At 42.5% G+C, this 22,955-nt stretch overlaps 4 protein-coding genes across 4 annotated transcripts; 2 read left to right on the top strand and 2 right to left on the bottom strand.

The window, feature by feature from the left end:
• The first annotated feature begins 486 nt into the window (after window positions 1-486).
• Window positions 487-3,599, top strand: zglp1 (zinc finger GATA like protein 1). Its single transcript, XM_030092973.1, is given in 6 exon segments — window positions 487-681; window positions 1,717-1,865; window positions 1,942-2,035; window positions 2,340-2,359; window positions 2,585-2,674; window positions 3,446-3,599. Coding segments are annotated over 6 exon segments (702 nt in total).
• A 1,731-nt stretch (window positions 3,600-5,330) lies between these two features.
• On the top strand, window positions 5,331-8,194 carry LOC115391047 (forkhead box protein D1-like). Its single transcript, XM_030095144.1, has one exon. The coding sequence runs from the start codon at window positions 5,389-5,391 to the stop codon at window positions 6,235-6,237; it is 849 nt and encodes a 282-aa protein (XP_029951004.1). The 5' UTR covers window positions 5,331-5,388; the 3' UTR covers window positions 6,238-8,194.
• A 3,522-nt stretch (window positions 8,195-11,716) lies between these two features.
• On the bottom strand, window positions 11,717-13,500 carry LOC115390302 (sialidase-2-like). The gene is made up of 3 exons (XM_030094106.1): window positions 13,388-13,500; window positions 12,831-13,057; window positions 11,717-12,758 (listed from the first exon to the last, which is right to left on the bottom strand). Exons 2-3 carry the CDS (start codon window positions 13,053-13,055, stop codon window positions 11,745-11,747), a joined length of 1,239 nt encoding a protein of 412 aa, XP_029949966.1. The 5' UTR covers window positions 13,056-13,057; window positions 13,388-13,500; the 3' UTR covers window positions 11,717-11,744.
• A 3,258-nt stretch (window positions 13,501-16,758) lies between these two features.
• On the bottom strand, window positions 16,759-22,356 carry LOC115390290 (sialidase-4-like). Its single transcript, XM_030094093.1, has 4 exons — window positions 22,242-22,356; window positions 19,064-19,164; window positions 18,523-18,749; window positions 16,759-18,451 (listed from the first exon to the last, which is right to left on the bottom strand). Exons 3-4 carry the CDS (start codon window positions 18,745-18,747, stop codon window positions 17,510-17,512), a joined length of 1,167 nt encoding a protein of 388 aa, XP_029949953.1. The 5' UTR covers window positions 18,748-18,749; window positions 19,064-19,164; window positions 22,242-22,356; the 3' UTR covers window positions 16,759-17,509.
• Between the last annotated feature and the right edge of the window lie 599 nt (window positions 22,357-22,955).

Raw genomic sequence — 22,955 nt, 5'->3', positions numbered from 1 at the left:
GTGCTCAAAAGATAAAGAAAGTAAGAGCAAACAAAGTAAAATAGACAATAAGAATTGGCATTTACTGGATAGTGTATAAAACTTATCACATAAAGGGCTGAGGTGGCCCAGAGTTTAGAAAAGCAAGATTGTGTCCGAATGCTCTGAACCCTCAGCAGCCGACTGCTCCCAGTTTGTCTTAGTTTAACATGGGCTAAACACAGAGAAGCAATTTTACCAAAGTGATCAATAAAAAAAACCTTCAAATTAATAACTGCAGAGTCCTAATTTGAAAAAAGTCCATATTCTTACTATATACAGAACAGACACAGTGTACACTATGTGCTGTTGCTAAGTTCATTTCAAAGTCTGACAACACAGTTGTACACAGACCCAAAATTTAGAATATTTATAGGCACACATACATTTTGCAAGTGGTTTTGACTCCAGACTCCTGACCTACATTTTTTTCTTTTCTTACCTATAATACAGGAACTGCTTGTAAGCATGAGCTCCGATCGAAGAACACAAGCCACCTCCATTCCGGAGGAACAGGATGTTTCTCCGTCCGCACTCTTCTACCTTTTCCAAGAGGTTTCTAAACTCGCCTCCTCTGCTCACGACAGTTTTCCTGACAAAGATTCACCCTTGAACCAGCTTGATGAAGTACGGAGGAAGGATCTAATCGTAGTTAAAAATGAGGTAAAGGATGCACGTCTAATTCAGACCTCAAACATTTCCTGTCAAAAGAACAAGCCCCATATGTGTAAATACAGTCAGGTGAAGGAGGAAAGCCGAGATGAAAAGGCCCTAACTTCACTGGAGTCTCAATGTGAAAGCAAAAATCCTTGGACTGTGCTTGGTCTGATCAACCTTCACTGTGAGAAGATTCTTTATCAAGAAGAAAAGGAGTTCGATGAGCGATCTGCCACCAAATTGATCAATTCAGCCTCCAGTTTTCCGCCTGCAGCACCAGATGTTACAGAATCGGGAGTCAGGAGTGAGAGTGTTGGGACTGAATATGCTTTGGGGCGATCTTTTCTTCCTCCTGAGAGACAACAAATTACTGCCAGCCGGGTGGAGGATGTGACAGACAAGTGCACAGGAGACTCTGAAGAAGACACTGCTGTTCAACCGGAGGCTGTTAGAAAAACGCACACTATTACCACGCAGCTTCTGGAGGACAAACCCCCTTCTTCTTTACAAACACAACACGGGTTCATGAGAGAGGAGGATTTCAGTGTTCACAGACAACTGGGGCGGGACCAGGAGGTCGGAAAGGCCTGTTCCTCCACTGAACAGCTTCTCCTGGATGTACCACTCTCCAGTCGGGCTTTGTTGCAAACACACACCGATAGTCCCAGTTGTACTACCCAGCTGACTGTTCGTGGAAATGACAAGGCTCTCACAGCTCGGTGCAAACCCGCAGTGACGCTTGACCACAATGCAAACATTTTACCTACTGAGCCTCCATCTGACGGCTGCCCGCCATCACCAAGCTGCGTCACGCCCCTTTTGGCATCGCCAAGCCCCACATTCAGCACTGCGGGGATCTGCCGCTCTGTCTCAAAACAAAATGACAAAATCACAGCATCTGATTGCACTCTTGTACCCACCGATGGAAAAACTGCTCCAGTGTCCCAGCAGAGGTCATCGGTGTCTTCGTCCTCTACGCCATCACAAAAAGAGACTTGGGAGCAGCAAGATGAGGAACTTGGTCGACCCTCTACCTGCCAGTGGAAAACCAAGAAGCCCAGAAAGCAGCCTCATCCCTGCCGTAGTGCCGACAGCCACGACCCCGACTTCCAGGGAGTGACGTTCAGGATGGACACACAGCTGGACGACACCCGGGAGCAGTGTCGGCTCTGCATCACTTCAAAGTACAGGTAGAGAGGGTTTTCTGCATGAACAAAGTAATGATGAATAATTGATTGTTGTCATCTTAATGTGTGCTCATTACAGCAAGGAGCTCCTGAAGAGCACAAGAAAACCAAAGCTGAGGACACGGACCTCACAGAATTTCCATAAAACAAGCAGCTCAGAGGAAGAAAGTGAAGTGAAAGCTAATGTTTTCAGTGAGTACCTGCACTCGTCAATGAAGCTGCTGATTTTACATTTTCACAGGATCCTGGGGGGAAAAAAAAGAGTAGTCCTCATGATCTTCCAGAGCACAGAAGTGGATCATTTTGGGGTTTACTGTCGGCTCAAATAGATGATTTAACTCAAATATTTAAATACATCTTAATATTTAAAAGATTTACACACTGTTTAAATATTAATGTAGTGTGTAAACCCTATTTTCTTCCACTAGATGTCGCCATAACATTAAAACACATCGCTGACATCTGGAGTCAGGGCAGGTGTGTCAGCTCAGTTAAAAGTAAAGCCTTGTCCTGCTTTCACACGAGTCCATAATGGTAAATTACTGTACACACCGAGTTGTAATCATGCCTGTCAGTGGTTTTTGTCTGCTCCTCTTCTGGGTTTCTAATTTCCTCTGAGTGATAGAAACACATTGAAATGTTTGATTGCTGCTTAGAAAGACGTGCTGTAATGGACACATGGATTTGACTCGGTGTGTCCCACCTCATGTTTTATCAGAGAGCAAAGTCTGTGCTTCATGCTGCACCAGGAAGACGCCCATGTGGAGAGATGCAGAGGACGGGACGCCGCTCTGCAATGCTTGCGGGATACGGTACTTCACTGTTATCTGCTCAGCCACTTTCTGAACCCACATTAGGGATATGTCATGTAGAGTAAATTATAATAAAAAGAAAGTATGAAACCTCAGTGCAGAGCTGTTATCAGGGTGACAATATAAAGAAAGGTTTTCATACAAAAATCTTTAAAAGATACAGGCAGAAACAATGCAGCTCAGACTGTTGAAGCCTTGTAGAATTGCACCTTCAGAGTTTCCACTGGTTTTGCCACAGGAATACTTTTTTTTTCCCCTGAGTTAACTCATATTAATAGAAATAGCAGTATTAATTTGGGCACTGGATCATTTAAAACACAGTGAATCACTGTGTAAATGAATATCACTGACATGGCCGTCTTTTGCCCCATTACCAACCTCAGCTGCCTGGAAAGACGCTGTCTTTCGTTGCACACGCTCATGTTTTACAGATGTCTCGCAGAAACGTAATCAGCAGAAGTCTGGCCACACTTGACAGAAACCTTTCATTACAGAAACATGCCCCACACATGTTTTCACATATTATTCTGAAGATGACTTTATCAAAACACTCTTTGTGTTTATTTGCTGGTGTTTTCCCTTTGAATATCTCGGCCAACAAAACTGAACACGACCTTCCAAAAGAAGGACGGCAGTTATTCTTGAAGAGGCTAAACCTCCACATTTAAAATGTAGAAATGTGTCCATTAATGAGGATTTGACGTCACTGCATTTATAATCACACCCAAATGTTGGAGAAGACACCATAACCGCCGCCGTCCTCTGTTGCAGGTATAAGAAGTACAGAGTGCGCTGTGTCAACTGCTGGCATATACCTCGGAAAGAAGGCAACTCCAGCTCACACTGCCTCAAGTGTGGAAACTTTGTGAAGCCGACCTCAGCTCAGCGAAAAAGCACCACCTTGGAAACAGAGCACAGGTTTTAATGTCCACGTGTGACAAAGCTCTGCATGCGAGCACAAATCGGTTCCAGTGAAACGCCTCTCCAGCTCTCACTTCACTACAGGTGCAGATACATGACATGTATGGATAGAAGCATTACTGACATCCAGGACTTGACTAAAGTATTTACATTGCTTTTACTGCTACAGAAATAAGCACTTTTTTTCAGTTAGCTTTTCAGAAGACAAAAAGGAATTGCAACACCCTGTGAAGTTTGTTTGTTTGTGTTGTTTTCGGTGTAGGGATTTATCTAAAACAGTTTTTTGTGAGCTTGTAAGTTTACAAGGGTTTGGGTCTGTAATAAATTGAGCAAGATGCATCTGTTTGGTTTGGTCTTTCATGTGCAATGCATCCGAGCAAGGCCCACAACTGACATAAATCCCCTCCTAAAAACGCAATGATGATAAAATGATTGTTTCAGAAGTTTGCACATGTCAAATTAAACTCAAGCAAGGGGGAAGAAATCTTCAGTAATAAGGCTTCCCACAGTTTCCTCAGCCCACCCTGCAAGGGGGGCTCATTTGCCAAGTGGGTGGCCTCGCACAGATTGATACAGTGCAGCTATTATTTCAAAACGGATTACGTCGTCTTCTCCAGAGCTGCCTTTCTCGCCATGTGCGGAGCCATCCAGCAGGAACGCAGAAGGAAATGAGCGCTGTGCACGCCAAAGACATAAAAGATAAAAACATGCTCAATAAAATTCACATGCTTGTTGGGATTTTACATGCGTATTGTAAAACAGTCTCACCTGCTGTGGTCGTGCCAGCATCAACTGTAACAAAGCCAGCAAGTTGATTTCACTAAAAGTTATTGATAGAAAGAAAAAAAAAACCCACAAAAGCTGAGGTTACCTCAGACATTGTCGTTGAAATTCTTAAATTTACTTTTTTCATAAATATATTTTTTAAAGTCACTTCAGTAAGAAATATACTGAACTTCAAATATTCAAATCATTTTTTTTTTAGGTGAGAGTACTGACTGCAAGCATTTCATCTTTCAGAAAACATGATCAATGAGAAACCACAGCACGTGATAGTAATTCAACTTATAACTTTGTTTTCTAATTATATCTCCTCCAACTGCAAACATTGTAATCCTTGAATTAATTTAACTGAAGATCATGTTTACATACTTCTTTCAAACATAATCTGCATGTAAAATTAATGAATCCGGATTAAATGATCCATGAAAACAGGCTGAAGTGGCACCAGTAAAAATTTCACAACCGCAATCTCATCGCACAATGTGTTTAGGCCCCAAACTTTAGGGTCATATCTCTTTAATCTGACTTTTAGTTTTATAGGTTATTAGTATTATTAATTATTTGTTCACCAAAACTAACACGGTTCGGCGTTGTTTCTGAGCTAATGGCAGAGGTTAGTATGAAGCACTTTAAAAATAAAATGCATCAAACAAAAAGCGTCTCTGAATATGGATTGTGCGTTGTGCGATTGTGTATGTATTGTGTATAAAGCGTTGTAGAATGCGCAAATAAAAAGTTTGAAATTGGTGGATAAGTACTGCAATGATATCCGAGGTATAAGTATATGACAGTAAGTTTTTTTTAGACTGTTCAAACGAGCAGAGGAGGAGGAGGAGGAGGAGGTTTGGAGTAGGAGGCTGAAAAGTCAAAGGAGCAGTCCGATGCGCAACTTTTTTTTTCTTTTTTTTTTTGTGAATGAAGGAGGGAGAGGGGGGATCTCTGCTTCTCTGTCCCAAACAGGCTCCGATCGCCGCCTGTTGGGGCCGCCGTCCCACCGGACACTCTGGATCATGACCCTGGACAGCAAACCCATGGATGAGGCGGACTGCGGAGAGGATGTGAAGGGAATAGAGTACTCCGGGTTCAGGAGGGCAAAGGTGGAGCTGAAGCGGGAGGAGGGCGACCTTGCGGAGCGGCTGCAGGACGGTCCGGCCCGGAGAAGCGCCTCGGCGAAGCCTCCCTACTCATACATCGCCCTGATCACCATGGCCATCCTCCAGAGCCCCAAAAAGAGACTGACTCTGAGTGAGATCTGTGACTTTATCAGCCAGCGCTTCTCCTACTATCGGGAGAAGTTTCCCGCGTGGCAGAACTCCATCCGCCACAACTTGTCTCTGAACGACTGCTTCGTGAAAATGCCCCGGGAGCCCGGGAACCCGGGGAAAGGGAACTACTGGACGCTGGACCCCATGTCGGCCGACATGTTTGAGAACGGCAGCTTTCTGCGTCGGAGGAAACGCTTCAAGAGGCAGCATTTCTATGTGGGCCAGATGAAGGACTCCGGTGCGCAGGAGCGCGCCGCGATGCCCGCCGCGTTCCCGCTGCTCGGAGCGCACAGGATGGCTTCCGGTGCTCACAGTCTGGATCTGTACCGCGACCTGGGCTCGCACGTCTGCCCCAGCAGCATCCCACCTGTCAGCAGCATCATCCCCGCGCTCTCCTCGATCCTGTCCAAGAGCTTCCCCTCCAGCCAGACCATTGAACATTTTGACGCGCGACGCTGCGCCGCCGCGCTCCCGACTCTGGCTCCAAACTTCATGAACCCCGGCTCGGTCCACGGAATGATACCCAACTACCCGGTCTCTCAGCTGCCCATCTTCCCCACGGGCATCTTAAAGTTGTCGTCTGGTTTAATTTAATGCAACAAAGTCTCCCCAGCGGGGGCAGCTTTTCCTCCTTCCCGCTGCCTGAACTCACGGTACAGTTGTTAACATCATTCTCTGCGCAAAGACTTCACAGTTTGAGCATCATGGTTCTTTGGAGTTGTCTGTTAGTACCTGAAACTAAAATAAAAACGGGGATTGGTGTAACGATTTTTTTCTCTTGTAATTAAAATTAATTAAGTATTTTTAAAGACATAATCCTGAAGGATATATTTATATATTCAACTTTTAGATAAACTGAACTGAAAAAAAAAATCTAGCCAAGACTTGAAAAGTGTGTCAGGATATTTGAAAAAGGAAAATTCTACATATATATTTTTAAATAACAGCTTACATAAGTATTTATATTAAACTGCACTCCAGGCTACCTGGGCTATATCTTCTGTTAACACTGAGCATGCATTAACTTTTCTTCTGAGAATAAACTGAAACTGTATAGATGTTTAAAAAAATTTTGACCACTAACAAAGTTTACAGCATTTGGTTCTAGTTATCTTATTTGTCCACCAAGTTGCACGAGAGCAACTTGAAAAACAAATCTGAATCATCTTTCTTTTTTCTGTCAGTGTATATTTATAACTAGTGATGGGTCGATGAGGCGTCATGAAGCGTTTCGACACAATGCAAAACTGTATTGATACTGTGTTGATACTGTGTCACTGAATACTGACACCTGCTGGACCTTAAAAATCCCTGCAGGCCACCTAGTTTACAGACTCAACTGATGCTGATTTGATGACCTAGTATATACAATAATACAATTTAGGTCATGGTATTTTATATTGTATTATTCCATATCTTCATTTAAGTTTAAAATATCTTTGATGTTTTTATATTCAGTCAATAAATAATGTAAACAAGTGTCATAACGGGAAAATCTAAGTGAATGTGTTGTGAATAAAGATGCTTGTGGACTGAAACAAAAAGGATGTTTAATTAAACAATTACCTTATTTTCCGACACAACATCAAAATGGTCCCACACGGCGGAAGCCTTTCTCTTTGCTTGAGGCTCCATAACTCTTGACGAGTTTGAGGATGATCATGTCCGAGTAAATCAGAAATTCGTCTCTCAGAGATGGCCCGTACATCCCGATACATGACAGATGCGCTTCCCTTATAAACACAGTTTGGCGCGTCAGTGTCCGTTCGAAACAGTTCCCGTATCGGTCACGTGACTTTCTTAAAGCGATACGCGCACCGACACGGGGTTTCGTTCTATGAGCTCGACGCATGCGTCGACGCATCGGTGTTGCCGGACCCATCACTATTTATAACTCTTTTTCCTTCCTTGCTGCCTTGTTAGTGTGATAACCTGCAGGTTTCCTGCTGAAGGTCATTTCAGAACACGCTTTACAGTAACACACACATCTGATAGGTTATCTGACCCTTAAACCATGTATTAGACTTTGATGGTTTATTTGTAGCGTTTTTCCATGTTGCTGTTTGTGTGTACACAGAGAGTGCTGGTAAGCGTTTTGGAGGGAAACAATCTGCAAATACATAATTTGAATGTGCACCATTTCTGATATTGTTTTTTTTTTCTAATGCAAAAAAGCTATTCCACTTTAATACGTTTAAGCTACTTTAGTTCTGTTGCTTTAGCTGGATTAATTTTATTGAACAAAATAAAGCTATAAATGGTATTGGCAATGGTAAAGCTTTTGTCTCGTTTCTTAAGAAATATGACATTAAATAATGCAGAAATTATTGTGAATACCAGACATATAAAAGCCTAAAAGGAAGATTAATTGAAATATAAAAAAGGGGAAGAACTCTGTGGGATGATTGTATTTTTTTCAGTGGCTTCTTCATGGCAAACTTCTCAGTGAGACAGGAAGTGGTCATTTATAAATAAATTACTCAGAATATGCCAGTTCTTTCCTTTCAGTCATTCCACTTTCTTTTCTTTTATTCCAAAGCACAAATTCATAACTGCATTAACTTGTCAATGAAGTTTTTTAGATCTGTTTTGATGGTTGGTGAGTGAAACTCAATTAAATCAGAAATAAAATAGGAATCTTGCCTTTAAAAGTTATAATTGTAGCACAGTCGTCTTGATTCAACGGTCACTCCTAACAAACTGTATGCATTGGTGTCGAGGAAAACCCTGGATATTCCCCCAGCAGAGACATGCAGAGTTGGCGTCTATTGGCTTCAACCAGGATGAGGGAAAAGGAACGGACAGAATTCGTCTCTCCAGAGGTTTCGCTGTAGGTGTGAGGTGGCTCATCGCCAGTCTTTTCTCATCTTTAAACAGCTGCCTTCCACTTTAAATAACCCCTCAGGGAGCAGTTAGCTTTTCCCGGAACACTCGAGTCATATTGAGTTTTATTCAATTACAGCACACGTGCACACACACAATCCTGTTCCCTTCAGTGAAGAAAAGTCTATAGATCTCCATGAAGCATGACCCATTAGAGTCAGCCAGCGAAGAGGGAGCCAGAGTCACTGAGATGGACCGCATGAGCGCTGACACAGGGAATATGATGTGAGTGTGTAACAAGTGGACTTCTGTACAATCTCTCAGACCTGTGCTGGCAGCAGAGTCTATTTTCTCATCCACATCTGGAAAGAAATAGATTTTATTCTAAAACTGAATGACCATACGCATATCTAATAGTAATATGCAGACTCGATATGTCAAAACTTTAACACTGTGAGTGAAGGTTTTTAATCTTTATCTGGAAATTATGTAGGATTTTCACTTGATTCACATGTCCAGGCCTGTTTCTTTGTTGTTGTTTTTTTTTTCCTCATCTGAAAGTCTTCTTTCTTCTATGTTGTCCTGAAGAGACACAAATGTTTCAAATCAGTTTCAGGGTGAGTGAGCGGGAGCTCATTATGTTTCGTCTGGCTGCTTCTAATGTCTGCTTGTTTGGTGGTTATTTACAAATGACAGGGGGAAAAAAGGGTTTATTTTTTTTCTGCAATTGTCTTTTTATTTGCTGGTGCTTTGATGTTACTTCAAGACCAAGACTACAATCAGATTCATTTTCGCCTGTTGCACATCAACAAAAAGCATTAGGATTGTTCCAAATTCAAAAAAGTTAAGACCATATTTAAAAAGCAAATAGAAACAGACTGCATAAATTACCACAGGAATAAAGACAACAGTTACTCAGTTTCCCCTCCATGAAAAGCATGAAGTTATATTTAGTTTGATGACACTATATCTTGAAAGAAAAGCTGGGACAGGGCATGTTTACCACTGTGGAGTATGTACTACTCTTATAACAGCCTGTGAACATGCAAGAACTGACGGGACTGGATGGAGTTCAGTGTTGCTTTTATTTTGATCTGAATGTGGGTTTTACCTCCCCCTCAGTCCTGAGCTTGACTGAGACACATGAAGCGTCCGATGCTCACTAGAGGTCTGGACTGCAGGTTGGACTGTCCCTCTGGGAAGCCATATCGTTCGGTGGATTTAGTATGCCCTCATTGTTCTACTGAAATAATCAAAACCTTTCAGAAAAGACAAGCTGTCTGGAGCAGACGTCCATCGCTCCTTTTTATTGAAGTCAGCTCATCATGCAGCTAAAGGAACCATTACAACCTTTTACCGTTGCTCTCCAAGATAAATAATCACATTTTTAATGCGTTGGACAACTGTTTTCCTTGGTGCTTGAGTTTTCAATATATTGCTTGAAGACACACAAGCAGCCTGTTCTGGAGTCAGTGGCTGCCAGTAAGTAACTGTTCCCTATGCAATGTAATCAGAGCTCTTGATAAACACCAGCTTCCAATGATGAACTTTGACATTTGGAGTTTTCTGTGAAGTTTGAGTTGGCGAGTCTTCATTGATCTTAATTTATCTTTTCAATTTTGTTTTGAGAAACACTTCTTTTTTGTTCATGATTTCACATAGATTGACAAACTATTTTTCATCTTTAGCTTTTAAAAGCTGTCAATTTTTTTTTTATATAATCAATCACTGAATTGATTTCTTGTAATTTCTTGGTCTTGACTCAACTTTTTTGAGACATTTCACATTTTATAAATCATCCAAGATCCATTTTAGATAGATAGATAGATAGATGAGTCTTTATTATCCCATGAAGGGAAATTTTTTTCTACAGCCTTCATGTCAGTTCAAGATGTTATGGACACCATCACATACTACACCACAAGTAAGACAATAAGACAATTACAAAAACAGAATATACAACAAAGAAACAAACAGCAGTTAACATAGATTGGCAAGTAAATCAGCGAGGTACCTTGTTCAGTCCAGCAATAGCTGATGGAACAAAACTCGTGTTGAAACGGGCCCGTCTACATTTAAGAGTCTGATATCTGCACCCGGAGGGGAGGAGCTGGAAGAAGTTATGAAGAGGGGGATCTGTGTCTGAAACTATTGATTTGGCAAGCCGGGCTATTGCTCTGTCATTCAGTTCTGAAATGTTTGGTGTAGGAGAGCAGATTATTTTAGATGCTGTGTGAGTGATTTTAAGGAGTTTAAAATACACTATGGGGTAACACTTCACTTGAAGCACCCGGTATAACACATTATAAGTAGTTATAAACACTCATAAATGATCACCTTGTTTTATAACCCACTATACAGCATAGGGTGAGGGTTAGGGTTAGGGTTAGGTCCTGGTGTCATAAAGCACTGTGTTCATTTATGAGTGTTTATAACTATAGCTATACAGTGCTATAATGGAATTATAATGCTTTACAATGTACTTATGTGTTATACAGGGGTGCTTCAAGTAAAGTGTTACCCACCATGGAGGCAAATCTAAATAAATCTAAATTCAACCTGTTTTCATTGACAAGATTTCATCCCAACCTGTGTGGTGTGGCTCTCGTGATGAAGACATTTCTGAAATTGTTCGATATTTAATTCGTCATGCATTCAATGACAATCTCAAAATTCATTTCAATCATCTTTAATCTCAATATGTGACGTCAACATTGTTTCAACACATTCATTTGTATTACACATAGAGAATATAACAGTAACATCGTTTTCAGAACTGCTGAAATCAGAATAAAATCAAGACAGTCAAAGTTCTTCATAAAAGGAGACAATATTTGTGAATTAATCATGAGAGCATAAACTGTGGATATATAAATGTGTTAATCCTTACAGTAGATTAAATGTATTCCTCAACGTTGAATATATTGCTCTGTGGTTATAACAGTGAAATTGCCTTACGTGTTCTGTACAACATTTAAAAGCTTGAGGTGTGCAAGATAAATTGTCTTTAAAAAAGTACAGGCGTGTTTCAAAAACATATGAATAACACATAACTGTTATTTTAATCTTAGTTAAGTCACTTTAATCACAACCCAACATCCAGTGAACATCTGGCACGGGAATGCTGTATGGTCACAGGTCCTCACCTGCAGCCGACTACTTGTGAATAACGAACGGTGTCTGTGATCAATATGTTATTTAGTATTCATCATGCTCATCTCACTCGTCTGAAGTCAGCTGTCTCGCTTTATAACCGAATATTTGTCAGTCCCGGCTGTTCATTCAGCTTTTAAGCACTTAGCTCTCCATTGTTTAATGGTCCTGTGAAAGCGACTCTTCACCACTGTGTCACTGTGTTTGTTAATCTGACTGTAGTGAAAGACCTTACAGCCGATCTGCTCAACTTCGCTGACCTTCCCACACTCCACCAGACACACAAACCAACCATCCTCAACATAAGCCAGGTCTGAGTAGCCGCTCGGCCCTTTGTTTATGATCAAGGGTTTGCTCCATGCCGTTGGGTCTCGAGGACTTTTGTTCAGATAGACTCCTAAGTCTCTCCTTTTGGTTTTGTTGGTTGGGTGGCTGAAGAGCAGCCACTGGTTTTGCTTCTGCTCAGAATGACCCTCTGAGTGTGACTCTTTAGTTTGGGCCGGAAAGGCAACCACACTCCCCTGACAACCGTGGTATGTTTCCACCAGTGTCCCACCTGAAAGTATTTCAAAACTCTCTCCATTATCAGCACTCAAGGCCTCCACTCGGTAGGGGCCCTTATTACGGGCATTGCAGTAGATGACACTCTGACCACCATCGAAAAACTCTGCCATTTCACATTCACCTGATGGTGTCTCAAACCCTGTGCCAAGCTTCCATTGTTTACCATCATCGCTGTACAGACAGCGTGCATGTGCAGCCTGCCCAGATGCTGGTTTGAAACAGGAGTGTGAGCTAGAAGTTAAATTACTAGCATAAAGTGGGACAATTAATCTACCCTTTTCTGTTTGAAGACCATGACCAGGCCCAACAGCAAAAGCAGCCCATTGTTTAATTTCAGGCAGTGTGTCAGTCAGGTTAGTCAGGCTGCTCCAGGTTTCTCCCAGGTCGTCACTGGTGACGAAGCAGAGACGGGTGCTGTGAAGGGCATCGTCTTTCTGATCATGATCAGTGAAAGTGCCTTCGATACAGACGAAAAACAGGAAGAGTGTCTTGCTGTTTTTGTCATACACTGGACAGGGATTCATGGGACGGCATCCATCTATTTTTGCCTCGTTCACTGGTTTAGAAGGTGTCCACTGAAAGAGAAATCATTCAGGAGGTAAGTGTTTTAAAACAGCACCGAATCTCCACAAAGCTGGAGTATTTACCTCAACATTCTTCTTCCCGTCACAGTCCTTCAGCATTCCTCGCCTCATAACCAGTTTCTCTGCGCTGGCATCACTGGCAGTCTTTCTCTCCTCTGCAAAGGCTAGAAGGGTTTTACTTTCTCTTTCGTAGAGAAGAGACGGGATTCGAAAAACTGTAGATTTGAAGACACCTGATAGTTCATTTTGAAGAGTCCTTGAAGCCAGATCAGCCTTGGAATTGTCCATGTCTTGAAAAATACAACAAATAAAAAGTTATATCTTATCTGTTTGATCATTAAAGTTTGCCCAATGTGTTTTCTTGTTTGTTTTTCATTGATAGATGCTTTTGGCTTTTCCTGGACGAGTGTAGCATGACAAAGAACAAAGAAGTTCTGCATTGTTCAGTTTATGGGAAATGGAAAACAATCAGTTCTCCGCCACAATTCAGTTATGTTGGAAAAGAGATTCACACGTTCAAGTGACACACTGCAACCATTCAAGGACAAGAGTAGTGTGACATTGACTTTTGAACAGAAATAAAGCATTAAGATGGCACAAGGTAGAAATGAATTACTCACCACAGATTTTCGTTCTTCTCCGAGCGTGTGTTGTACCAGAAAGAAACTACTGTCAATGATAAACTGCCGGGAAGTCTCCTGCCCCTTGGTATTCACTGATAAGATCTGCTTCTGTTGACATCAGCTGGAGCTGGACTATATAAGGAAACACCTTTAACACCAGTCATAAAAGAATAAAATAACACTCAAAAACATGTGTACACACAATACAATGGCAGAAATAAACATAACTCAAAACTCCACAGCATAGATGCAAAACACAACAAATGGGTGCAAATATAAACTATATGTAAACAACAAATCCCTCTAACCTCCTGAGTCTCAACCTGGTCATTGTTTTGTGTGGGAGTGGCGAAGGAATTGAGACATGCCTGGGGACATTCATTGAATACCAGAGCCAGTTCTCCCGGGGCGGTGAACACCAAATCCACCGATGTCCGGAGTTCTCATCCGAACATGAGGGCTGCAGGTGAGCACTCGCTGGACTCCTGCACAGCAGTGCGATACGACCACAGAACCAGGGGTAGAGGCGGTCCCAGTCCCGCTGGTGTTGACTGGTCAGGATGGCCAGCTGGGCCTGGGTGCGGTTGAACCACTCCACCAGTCCGTCACTCTGGGGGTGAAGTGGTGTGGTGTGGATCTTTTTCAGTTCAACTCAATTCAATTTTATTTATATAGCACATTTAAAAAACAACTTCAGTTGACCAAAGTGCTTCACAGAAATACAAAAGTAAAAAAGAAAAAAATAGAATAAATAAATGAAAATAAAAGGCTAAGGCTCAAGGATCTTGTGCACCCATAACCTCTGGCAGAGCTCACCGAACACCTGTGCATTCATTCCTCCACGTGCATACCCTCGACATGAACCACAGCATGTATGATACAAATAAGTAGGCTGAAAGTGGCCGACCATTGGCTCATAGCTTAGCTCTTGTGGGAAGTTTGAGTCGGTCTGTCTGTGCTTTATGAAGCCGGACAGCCATGCAAGCGTTGTCAATATGGGGGACAAAGCACTACCCCCGGCATCACCGCTCCTGCCGGTCGTCTTCCGCCTGGCTTTCATGTAGTAGTCAGGAAAAAACTTCCATTTTTGCCGGCAGTCTTTTTCATCCCTGCTGACAGTGTCCACGATTTCCGCCCAAGAATTCTTGGTCATTTGTCCTTGTAATTGTCCTTATAATCTCTCAGTGCTGGGTTGTAATGCGGATACTGCTGGATGACCTCGCACAGCCGCTCTTCAAAGTTTGCCTCCATCGCCTACGTTTACCTGTGGCGATGTGGTGGGACTGGAGAACACTCTGGCGCATGCGTGACGGATAAGCTACTCGGCACATGCGCCACTGGCGTGCGGAGTCTGAGCGTACGCGCTACGTGGTCACAAAATTTGGCTTGCGTGCTTGGACGTCCACAGAGTGATCTGTGTGAAACCTCGTGGACAAGAATTGAAGACGATTTTTACGTCACAGTGTCCAATGTGGAACGCGCACCCTCACGGACATGGAGCATGAACCATTTCAATTAGGATTTCAGCTCCAGGCTCTGAGCTGGAACCTCTGTCCACTCTGGTCACTGTTCAGCCTCCAACCAGCTTCTTACTTGCGTCAGAGTCTGGTCAGCCTCCTGCTGCTGCTAACAAGGTCCGCGAACTCTTGCTGACGTTCAGAGTCCAGACCTTTGCAGCTGCGGTGTAGCAGGTCCTGCACTGCTGTCTTTGTCTCTGCTGATGAACTACCACCGCTTTACAGGGGACGCTGCAGGGCTGCGCATGATGCTGGGGTGGTGCTGCTGGTAGCACAGGTACGCTGGGGTCTTTCTTCCTGCTCTTGTCCCCATTGCAGCGTTAGAGCCTCGGCTCTCAGCGTGACGGTTTCTCGTGCAGTATTAATGCGGGCTCCCAAACGTGACATCAGGTCCAGGCCGAAGATCCATGGCTCAGTGTCAGCGAGCCCGAATTCATGCATCACCTCCTAGTCACCAGCCTGGACTCGCAGCTGCTTCCTTGTTCTCATGCCCGCCTTTTCTCCATTACAGAAATGAGCTGCATCCCGGTACGGGTCCATGCAGCGACAAGAGGGTCAGTGGTGCCCGATAACAGTCCCGGCCACACCAGCAAAATGGTGGATCCAGTGTCTACGAGAGCCTGGCAGCACACAGAGTCCAGCTCATAGTTCAGGTAAAGTCCTTTGGTGGAACCCAAACATCCCACCAGTATCCAACCTTAGAAGGGTGTAAAAGGTTGGGATGGCAATCCCTTCATCTCCCCATCCCGTTGTCATTTCCCTCCCATGTGACAGCTCTGACCATTGGCATGAGGGTGGAGTAATCGAATGCGATGTGTCCGGGCTCAACACACTGATGGCAGCATTAATTTGAGCTGTGCCATCCTTGCCTGGGTGATGATGTTCGCTGCCGGCGTGGTGGTCTTAGTGACTGAACCTGGTGAACCTCCGGGTCGTGGTTGGTCATCTGGACACAGGGCTGGGTGCCGGATCCCACGCGTGGTGTGGAAGGATTGTCTCGGCACGCTCTGCCTCCTGAAGCACCTCAGCCAGTGACGCAGGTGTAGCGAGGAGGACACGCTGTCGGAGCTTTTGGAGGTAAGTCCTTGCAGGAACACATGGAGAGCTAACTCCTCCTGCGCTGCTACAGGGAAGCTGGGGTATTCCCGCCAGACATGCAGGTGGACGTCAGCAGCGAAGGTGCCCAGGCTTTGCACTTCTAGCGGAGGCGGCTGTTCAGTTTTTCTGTTTCTGCAGTCAATGCCAACCGCCACCCAAACCGTTGCTCAAGTGCCGTGGTCAGTTCGCAGATTTCAACCTTCCTTCTGCCCCACATCAAGAAGAATCTCTTGTGCTGAACCTTCCAGGGCAAGAGCAAGATGTGTGGCAGTGTCCTGGTCACCCCAGCCATTGTGCACAGCAGTGATGTGTACCTATTTAAGGTACAACTCGAGCAGGTTTGTGCCGTCATACTTTGGCAGCTTCACCATTGCTCTTGGTGCAGCAGCCTGGAGCAGAAATGCAGCAGGGGTTTGTTTATCGCTGTCCTCAGCCAGTCGTGCTGCCTCTGGATGTTGAGCTCGCAGATTGTCGAGGCTATCCAGGCTTCTTGTCGTTCTCCACTGATCAGCGACCCAGGCTGCTCTTTCTCTGCTGCTCTTTCTCTGCTGACTCTCCTTTTTTGAGACATTTCACTGCCATCTGATTCTCAAACCTTACTAATATTTTATATGCAAGATCTGTTTTAAATACATTAAGGGAGCAGATTTAATATTGTATTTTAATTTACACGATTCCATGCCAACCTCTGTGGACATTTCTAAAGTTGTTTGATAATTAAATCATCATTAAATTAATGACAATCACAATTCATTTCCTCAGCAATCATCTTTAATCTCAACATGTGACGTCAACATTGTTTCAACACATTCATTTGGATTACATACAATGGATATAACACTAACAGATCATTTTCAGAACTGCTGAAATCAGAATGAAATCACGACAGTTAAAGGTCGTCATAATAGGAGACAATTTTTGTGAATTAATCATGAGAGTATAAATTGTGGACATGTCATTTGAATATATAAATGTGTTAATCTTTACTGTAGATTAAATGTATTCCTCTACATTGAATATATTCATCTGTGGTTATAACAGTGAAATTGTCTTACATGTTCTGTACAACATTTAAAAGCTTGAGGTGTGTAAGATATCTTGTCATTCATGGCAGAGTCCTGAAGTTAGGACAACGCTTTAAAAAAAGTAGGGGCGTGCTTCAGACACAAATTAATAATAAAAAAAAAAACTGTAATTTTAGTCTGAGTGCAGTCACTTTAATCATAACCCAACATCAAGTGTACGTCTGGATCCTCCCATGTCAACAGTCGCTGTTGTATTTGGTAAAGCTGTATGGTCACAGGTCCTCACCTGCATACTTGTGAATAGCGAACGGTGTCTGTGATCACTGTGTGATTTAGTATTCATCATGCTCATCTCACTCGTCTGAAGTCAGTTGTCTTGCTTTATAACCAAATATTTGTCAGTCCCGGCTGTTCATTGGCTTTTAAGTACTTAGCTCTCCATTGTTTTGGTCCTGTGAAAGCGACTCTCCATCACTGCATTAGTTTGTGTCAATCTGACTGTAGTGAAAGACCTTACAGCCGATCTGCTCAACTTCACTGACCTTCCCACACTCCACCAGACACACAAACCAACCATCCTCAACATAAGCCAGGTCTGAGTAGCCGCTCGGCCCTTCATTTATGATCAAGGGTTTGCTCCATGTCTTTGGGTCTCGAGGACTTTTGTTCAGATAGACTCCTAAGTCTTTCCTTTTGGTTTTGTTGGTTGGGTGGCTGAAGAGCAGCCACTGGTTTTTATTCTCCTCTGAGTGTGAGTTTTTAGTTTGGGCCGGAAAGGCAACCACACTCCCCTGACAACCGTAACGTGTTTCCACCAGTGTCCCACCTGAAAGTATTTCAAAACTCTCTCCATTATCAGCACTCAAGGCCTCCACTCGATAGGGGCCCTTATTATTACGGGCATTGCAGTAGATGAAACTCTGATCACCATCGAAAAACTCTGCCATTTCACATTCACCTGATGGTGTCTTAAACTCTTTACCAAACTTCCATTGTTTACCATCATCGCTGTACAGACAGCGTGCATGTGCATCTCGAACAGATGCTCGTTTGAAACAGCAGGTTGAGCAGCAAGGTAAAGGATAAGCATGAACCGGGATGATTAATCTACCCTTTTCAGTTTGAAGACCATGACCAGGCCCAACAGCAAAAGTAGCCCAATGTTTAATTTCAGGCAGTTTGTCAGTCAGGTCATTCTGCTTAGTCAGGCTGCTCCAGGTTTCTCCCAGGTCTTTGCTGGTGATGAAGCAGAGACGGGTCCTGTTAATGCCATCTGCTATCTGATTATGATCAGTGAAAGTGCCTTCGATACAGATGAAAAACAGGAAGAGTGTCTTGCTTTTTTTGTCATACACTGGACAGGGATTCATGGGACGATATCCATCTATTTTTGCCTCATTCACTGGTTTACAGGGTGACCACTGAAAGAGAAATCATTCAGGAGGTGAGTGTTTAAAACAGCACCAAATCCTCACAAAGCTGGAGTATTTACCTCAACATATTTCTTCCCGTCAGAATCCTTCAGCGTTCCTCGCCTCATAACCAGTTTCTCTGTGGTGGCATCACTGGCAGTCTTTCTCTCCTCTGCAAAGGCTAGAAGAGTTTTACTTTCTCTTTCGTACAGAAGAGACGGGATCCGATAAACTGTAGATTTGAAGACAGCTGAAGGTTCATCTTGAAGAGGCTGTAAAGCCAGAGCAGCCTTGGAACGGTCCATGTCTTGAAAACACAACAAATAAAATGTTATGTTTTATTTCTTTGATCATTAATGTTTGCCCAATGTGTTTGCTTGTTTTTCATTAATAGATGATTTTGGCTTTTCCTGGATGAGTGTGGCATGACAAAGAACAAAGGAGTTCTGCATTGTTTAGTTTATTTGAAATGGAAAACTATCAGTTCTCCGCCACAGTTCGAAAAGAGATTCACAAGTTAAAGTGACACACTGCAACCACGCAAAAACAAGAGTAGTGTGACATTGACTTTTGAACAGAAATAAAGCATAAAGATGGCACAAGAGGAAATTAATTACTCACCACAGATTTTTGCTCGTCTCCGAGTGCATGTTGTACCAGAAAGAAACTACTGGAAATAATGAAATGCCGGGAAGACTTCCTTCCCCTGACAACAGCTGAAGCTGGAACACATGAAAGAATATAATAATAATAATAATAATAATAATAATAATAATAACAATGATGATAATGATAAAAAAAACTAAAAGAAATGTGTACACACACAGTAAAAGGGCAGAAATAAAAATAACTCAAAACTCAACAGCATAGATGCAAAACAACAAACAGGTGGCAATGTAGACTATATGTAAACAAGGAATTCCTCCAACCTCCTGACTCTCAGCTTGGTCATTGCTTTGTGTGGCAGTGGAGGGATTGAGACATGCCTGGGGACACATTCACTGAAAACCAGAGCCAAGAAACATAAAGCTAAAGAAAAAGAAGATAATTCTGCCTCTATGACTTGTTTCAGTTTTACTTTGAGGTCACAGTTCAACATTGTTCCTCTTCACTCCCCGACAGAAGGCCTGTCAGTCCTCGACGCAGCAGCTTGGTCTCACACTCAAACCACACTCTCCTTCACTTCACTGTTTCATAGCTATGTTGCACAATTACTCTTGAGATGGATGATGAAAATGAAGGAACAACTCAGCCTAACAGGATAATTAAGTCAGTTAAACTGTCCATGTGTTTACAGGGGGAGAAAGCCTCAGAAAATCCTCTTGTATAGTCAGGAGTTTGGTAGTCAGATTTGTACTCATTATACGAATTCGGCCTGGATAATTAATTGAAGAGAAGAGTTGTAAAGGTAGCTGCGGCCATCCTGTTCTGTCTAAAAAAGAACCTAGGTTGAGTTGGTGCCTGAGTGCAACAAAACATCGAGGCATGCACGCCCTGCAGCTCATATCTTTAACAAATATCCCCCTTTCCCTTTCCTCCTCCCACTCTGCTCCTTCTGCTCTGCTGTCCTCGCTTTCTGCTGTAGCCACGACTGACTGCATTCTCATAAAAAAAGTGGAGCTGACAGGTGTTGGAGAACCAAGCCAGGGACACGAGAGCAAGAAAAGAGGGAGATGAAAGGATCTGTAACAACTTCGGACTTCATTATCATTTACTCATTTTGAAATGAAAGTAACTGACGTTGGTCATTATAGACACATTTATTCGTGTTCAAAACTGTGAATTTAAGTAACAGAGTGTTGCAAGAGAGTTGAAAACGCAAACAAACAAACAAACAAACAAACAAACAAAAAAACAGCTGAATCAGGAAAGTAAAAGGGAAAAAATGCAAATTAATTTCTGCTTTTCTGACTGTTGCCCACACACCAAACTCCAGGAAACAAGGGCACAGTCAAACGCTGCTGCAACCCCCAGTCTTTTTTTTTTTTACTGACCGCATCCTCCAAGAAGCTTTCAATACTGTAAAAATTCCTTTATGAAGATGAGTGAAAAAAAAAACCCTCACTGTGATGTCCTAAAATAACGTATGTTTGAAAAAAAAATGAAATATCAACATGAATACCATCATCAGGGTTTAAAGCTTTTCTTTTGTGTTTTCTCAGTTTGAACATTTGCTCTCAAATAAAGATTAAACTGTAGCATCAAAGACAAAATCCTGAGGGTCAAATAGGACTTACTGCTCAACACTGTTTTCATTACGATGAGAAAAGCAAAAGCATGACGTCTCAAGACCCACATCAGAGAAATCCACTAAATTTAGATCAGGCTTGCTGAAGTCAGGGTGTCGGCGTGCTTGGCTGTGTGTCTCTCAGTTCGCCCTGCAGTGAACTGGTGATATTTTCATGGTGAATCCTGAAACGTTTGTCCGTAATCAGCTGGTTGTCTCTGGCATCCTGTGACCCCTGAACTTGAGGGCTGGTCTCTGCTTGTAGCGCAGTAGGCTCTGTTGTAGGGTGAGGGGGTGGTGCTCTGGGTGGTCTGGTGCCCTGTGGGGGTCGCTGGGCTGGGGACCGGGGCAGTCTCTCATGCTTGTCTCACCAGACAGAACAGCTTCTCTCATGGGGACTTTGGAATAATCACCAGACCAAAGTAGTGAAGACAAGCCTGCCGGTCAGCTGATTTAAGGTGTGATCAGGTTTCACTCACTGTAGTTACACATAAACTTCATAGGATTATATGAGCAATGCTGGTGCAGCAAAAAGTACGCAGGGAACTTACTGCAATGTAAACTTTTCTCATTTTTATGAGGTGTGATGGAAAAAGTGATGATTTTAACTGAAACGAAATCATTTTGGACAAAGAAGTTAAATACTGAAAGAATAAAAATAAAGACTTCACTTTATCACCACATAATTCCCTCATTATTACTATGATCTAATGTTGCTATGAAATAAATCCAGCTCAATATGAGCAGCTAAACATCGCTGAACCTGAACGACTTCAACCCTGAAAGCATAGAAACTCTGATGAAGTTATTCCCGTGGCGTGGGAGGACCACATGGTGATTTAGTGGCTCTGCACTCAGCAAGACTCAGCAAGAAAATCCTCAGACCAAGTCTTGGTTTGAAGGATTCTGCTTGTGTAGTTTGCATGTTCTCCATGTGCACACAAGGGTTTTCTCCAGGCATTCTTGGGTTTCATTTGGAGCTTAAAAAGACTTTTGCTTAAACAGTCTCTCTGAAATTGTCTTTGTTTGAATGTGACGTCTCTCTCTTTACTCTGTGATAAGCGTCTTCACGCCGTACCATTTGTGTTGATGCTCTGTGCGAATGCTCCAGCTTTCCATGGAGATGCTGTTAAAAACCCTTGCAGCTCATAGTCCTGATTAAAGAGTTGAGAGTTGATGGGATGAAGACTTTAAATGTAAAAATATCACTGACATTTTCCTGTGTGGGCTTTCAACCCGTTTACTGTTCAAATAAAAATGAATGAAAAATAATTTCATCAAAATGAGCTGACTGTCCTCAATTGTATGTTCTCAATAATACTCCATAAACAGACACTGCTTCATCTGTTGGATCAATAAAATACCTAGTGGTCTACAGAATATTAAAGTCAGAGGAGCCATTGAAGGAAGAGATAAAACAATCAGTTCTCCGCCACAGTTCAGTTATGTTGTAAAAGAGATTCAAAAGTTAAAGTGACACATTGCAACCATGCAAGGACAAGAGTAGCGTGACATTGACTTTTGAACAGAAATAAAGCATTCATATGGAACAAGAAGAAATTAATTACTCACCACGAATTTTTGCTCTTCTCTGATCGTGTGTCGTGCCAGACCAGACACTACTGAAAATGAAGAAATAATGAAATGCTGGGAAGTCTCCCGCCCCTCTGTATTCGCTGATAAGACCTCCTTCCCCTAACAACAGGTGGAGCTGGAACACATGAAAGAATATAATAATAGTAAAAATAATAATAGTAAAAATAATAATAATAATAATAATAATAATAATAATAATAATAATAATAATAACAATAATAATAATAATAATAATAATAATAATAATAATAATAATAATAATAAAACTAACAGAAATGTGTACAATGTGTACAACAAAAGGGCAAAAATAAAAATAACTCAAAACTCAACAGCATAGATGCAAAACACAACAAATAGGTGCAAATGTAGACTATATGTAAACAACGAATTCCTCCAACCTCCTGACTCTCAACTTGGTCATTGCTTTGTGTGGCAGCCGAGGAAGTGAGACATGCCTGGGGACACATTCACTGAAAACCAGAGCCAAGAAACATAAAGCTAAAGAAAAAGCAGATAATTCTGCCTCTATGACTTGTTTCAGTTTTACTTTGAGGTCACAGTTCAACATTGTTCCTCTTCACTCCCCAACAGAAGGCCTGTCAGTCCTTGACGCAGCAGCTTGGTCCCACACTCAAACCACACTCTCCGCTGTTGCTTCACTGTTTTATAGCTATGTTGCACAATTACTCT

The sequence above is a fragment of the Salarias fasciatus genome, chromosome 6 (genome assembly GCF_902148845.1).
Source record: "Salarias fasciatus chromosome 6, fSalaFa1.1, whole genome shotgun sequence".
NCBI classification, from domain to species: Eukaryota; Metazoa; Chordata; class Actinopteri; order Blenniiformes; family Blenniidae; genus Salarias; species Salarias fasciatus.
This window is presented reverse-complemented; position numbering and strand designations above follow the sequence as displayed.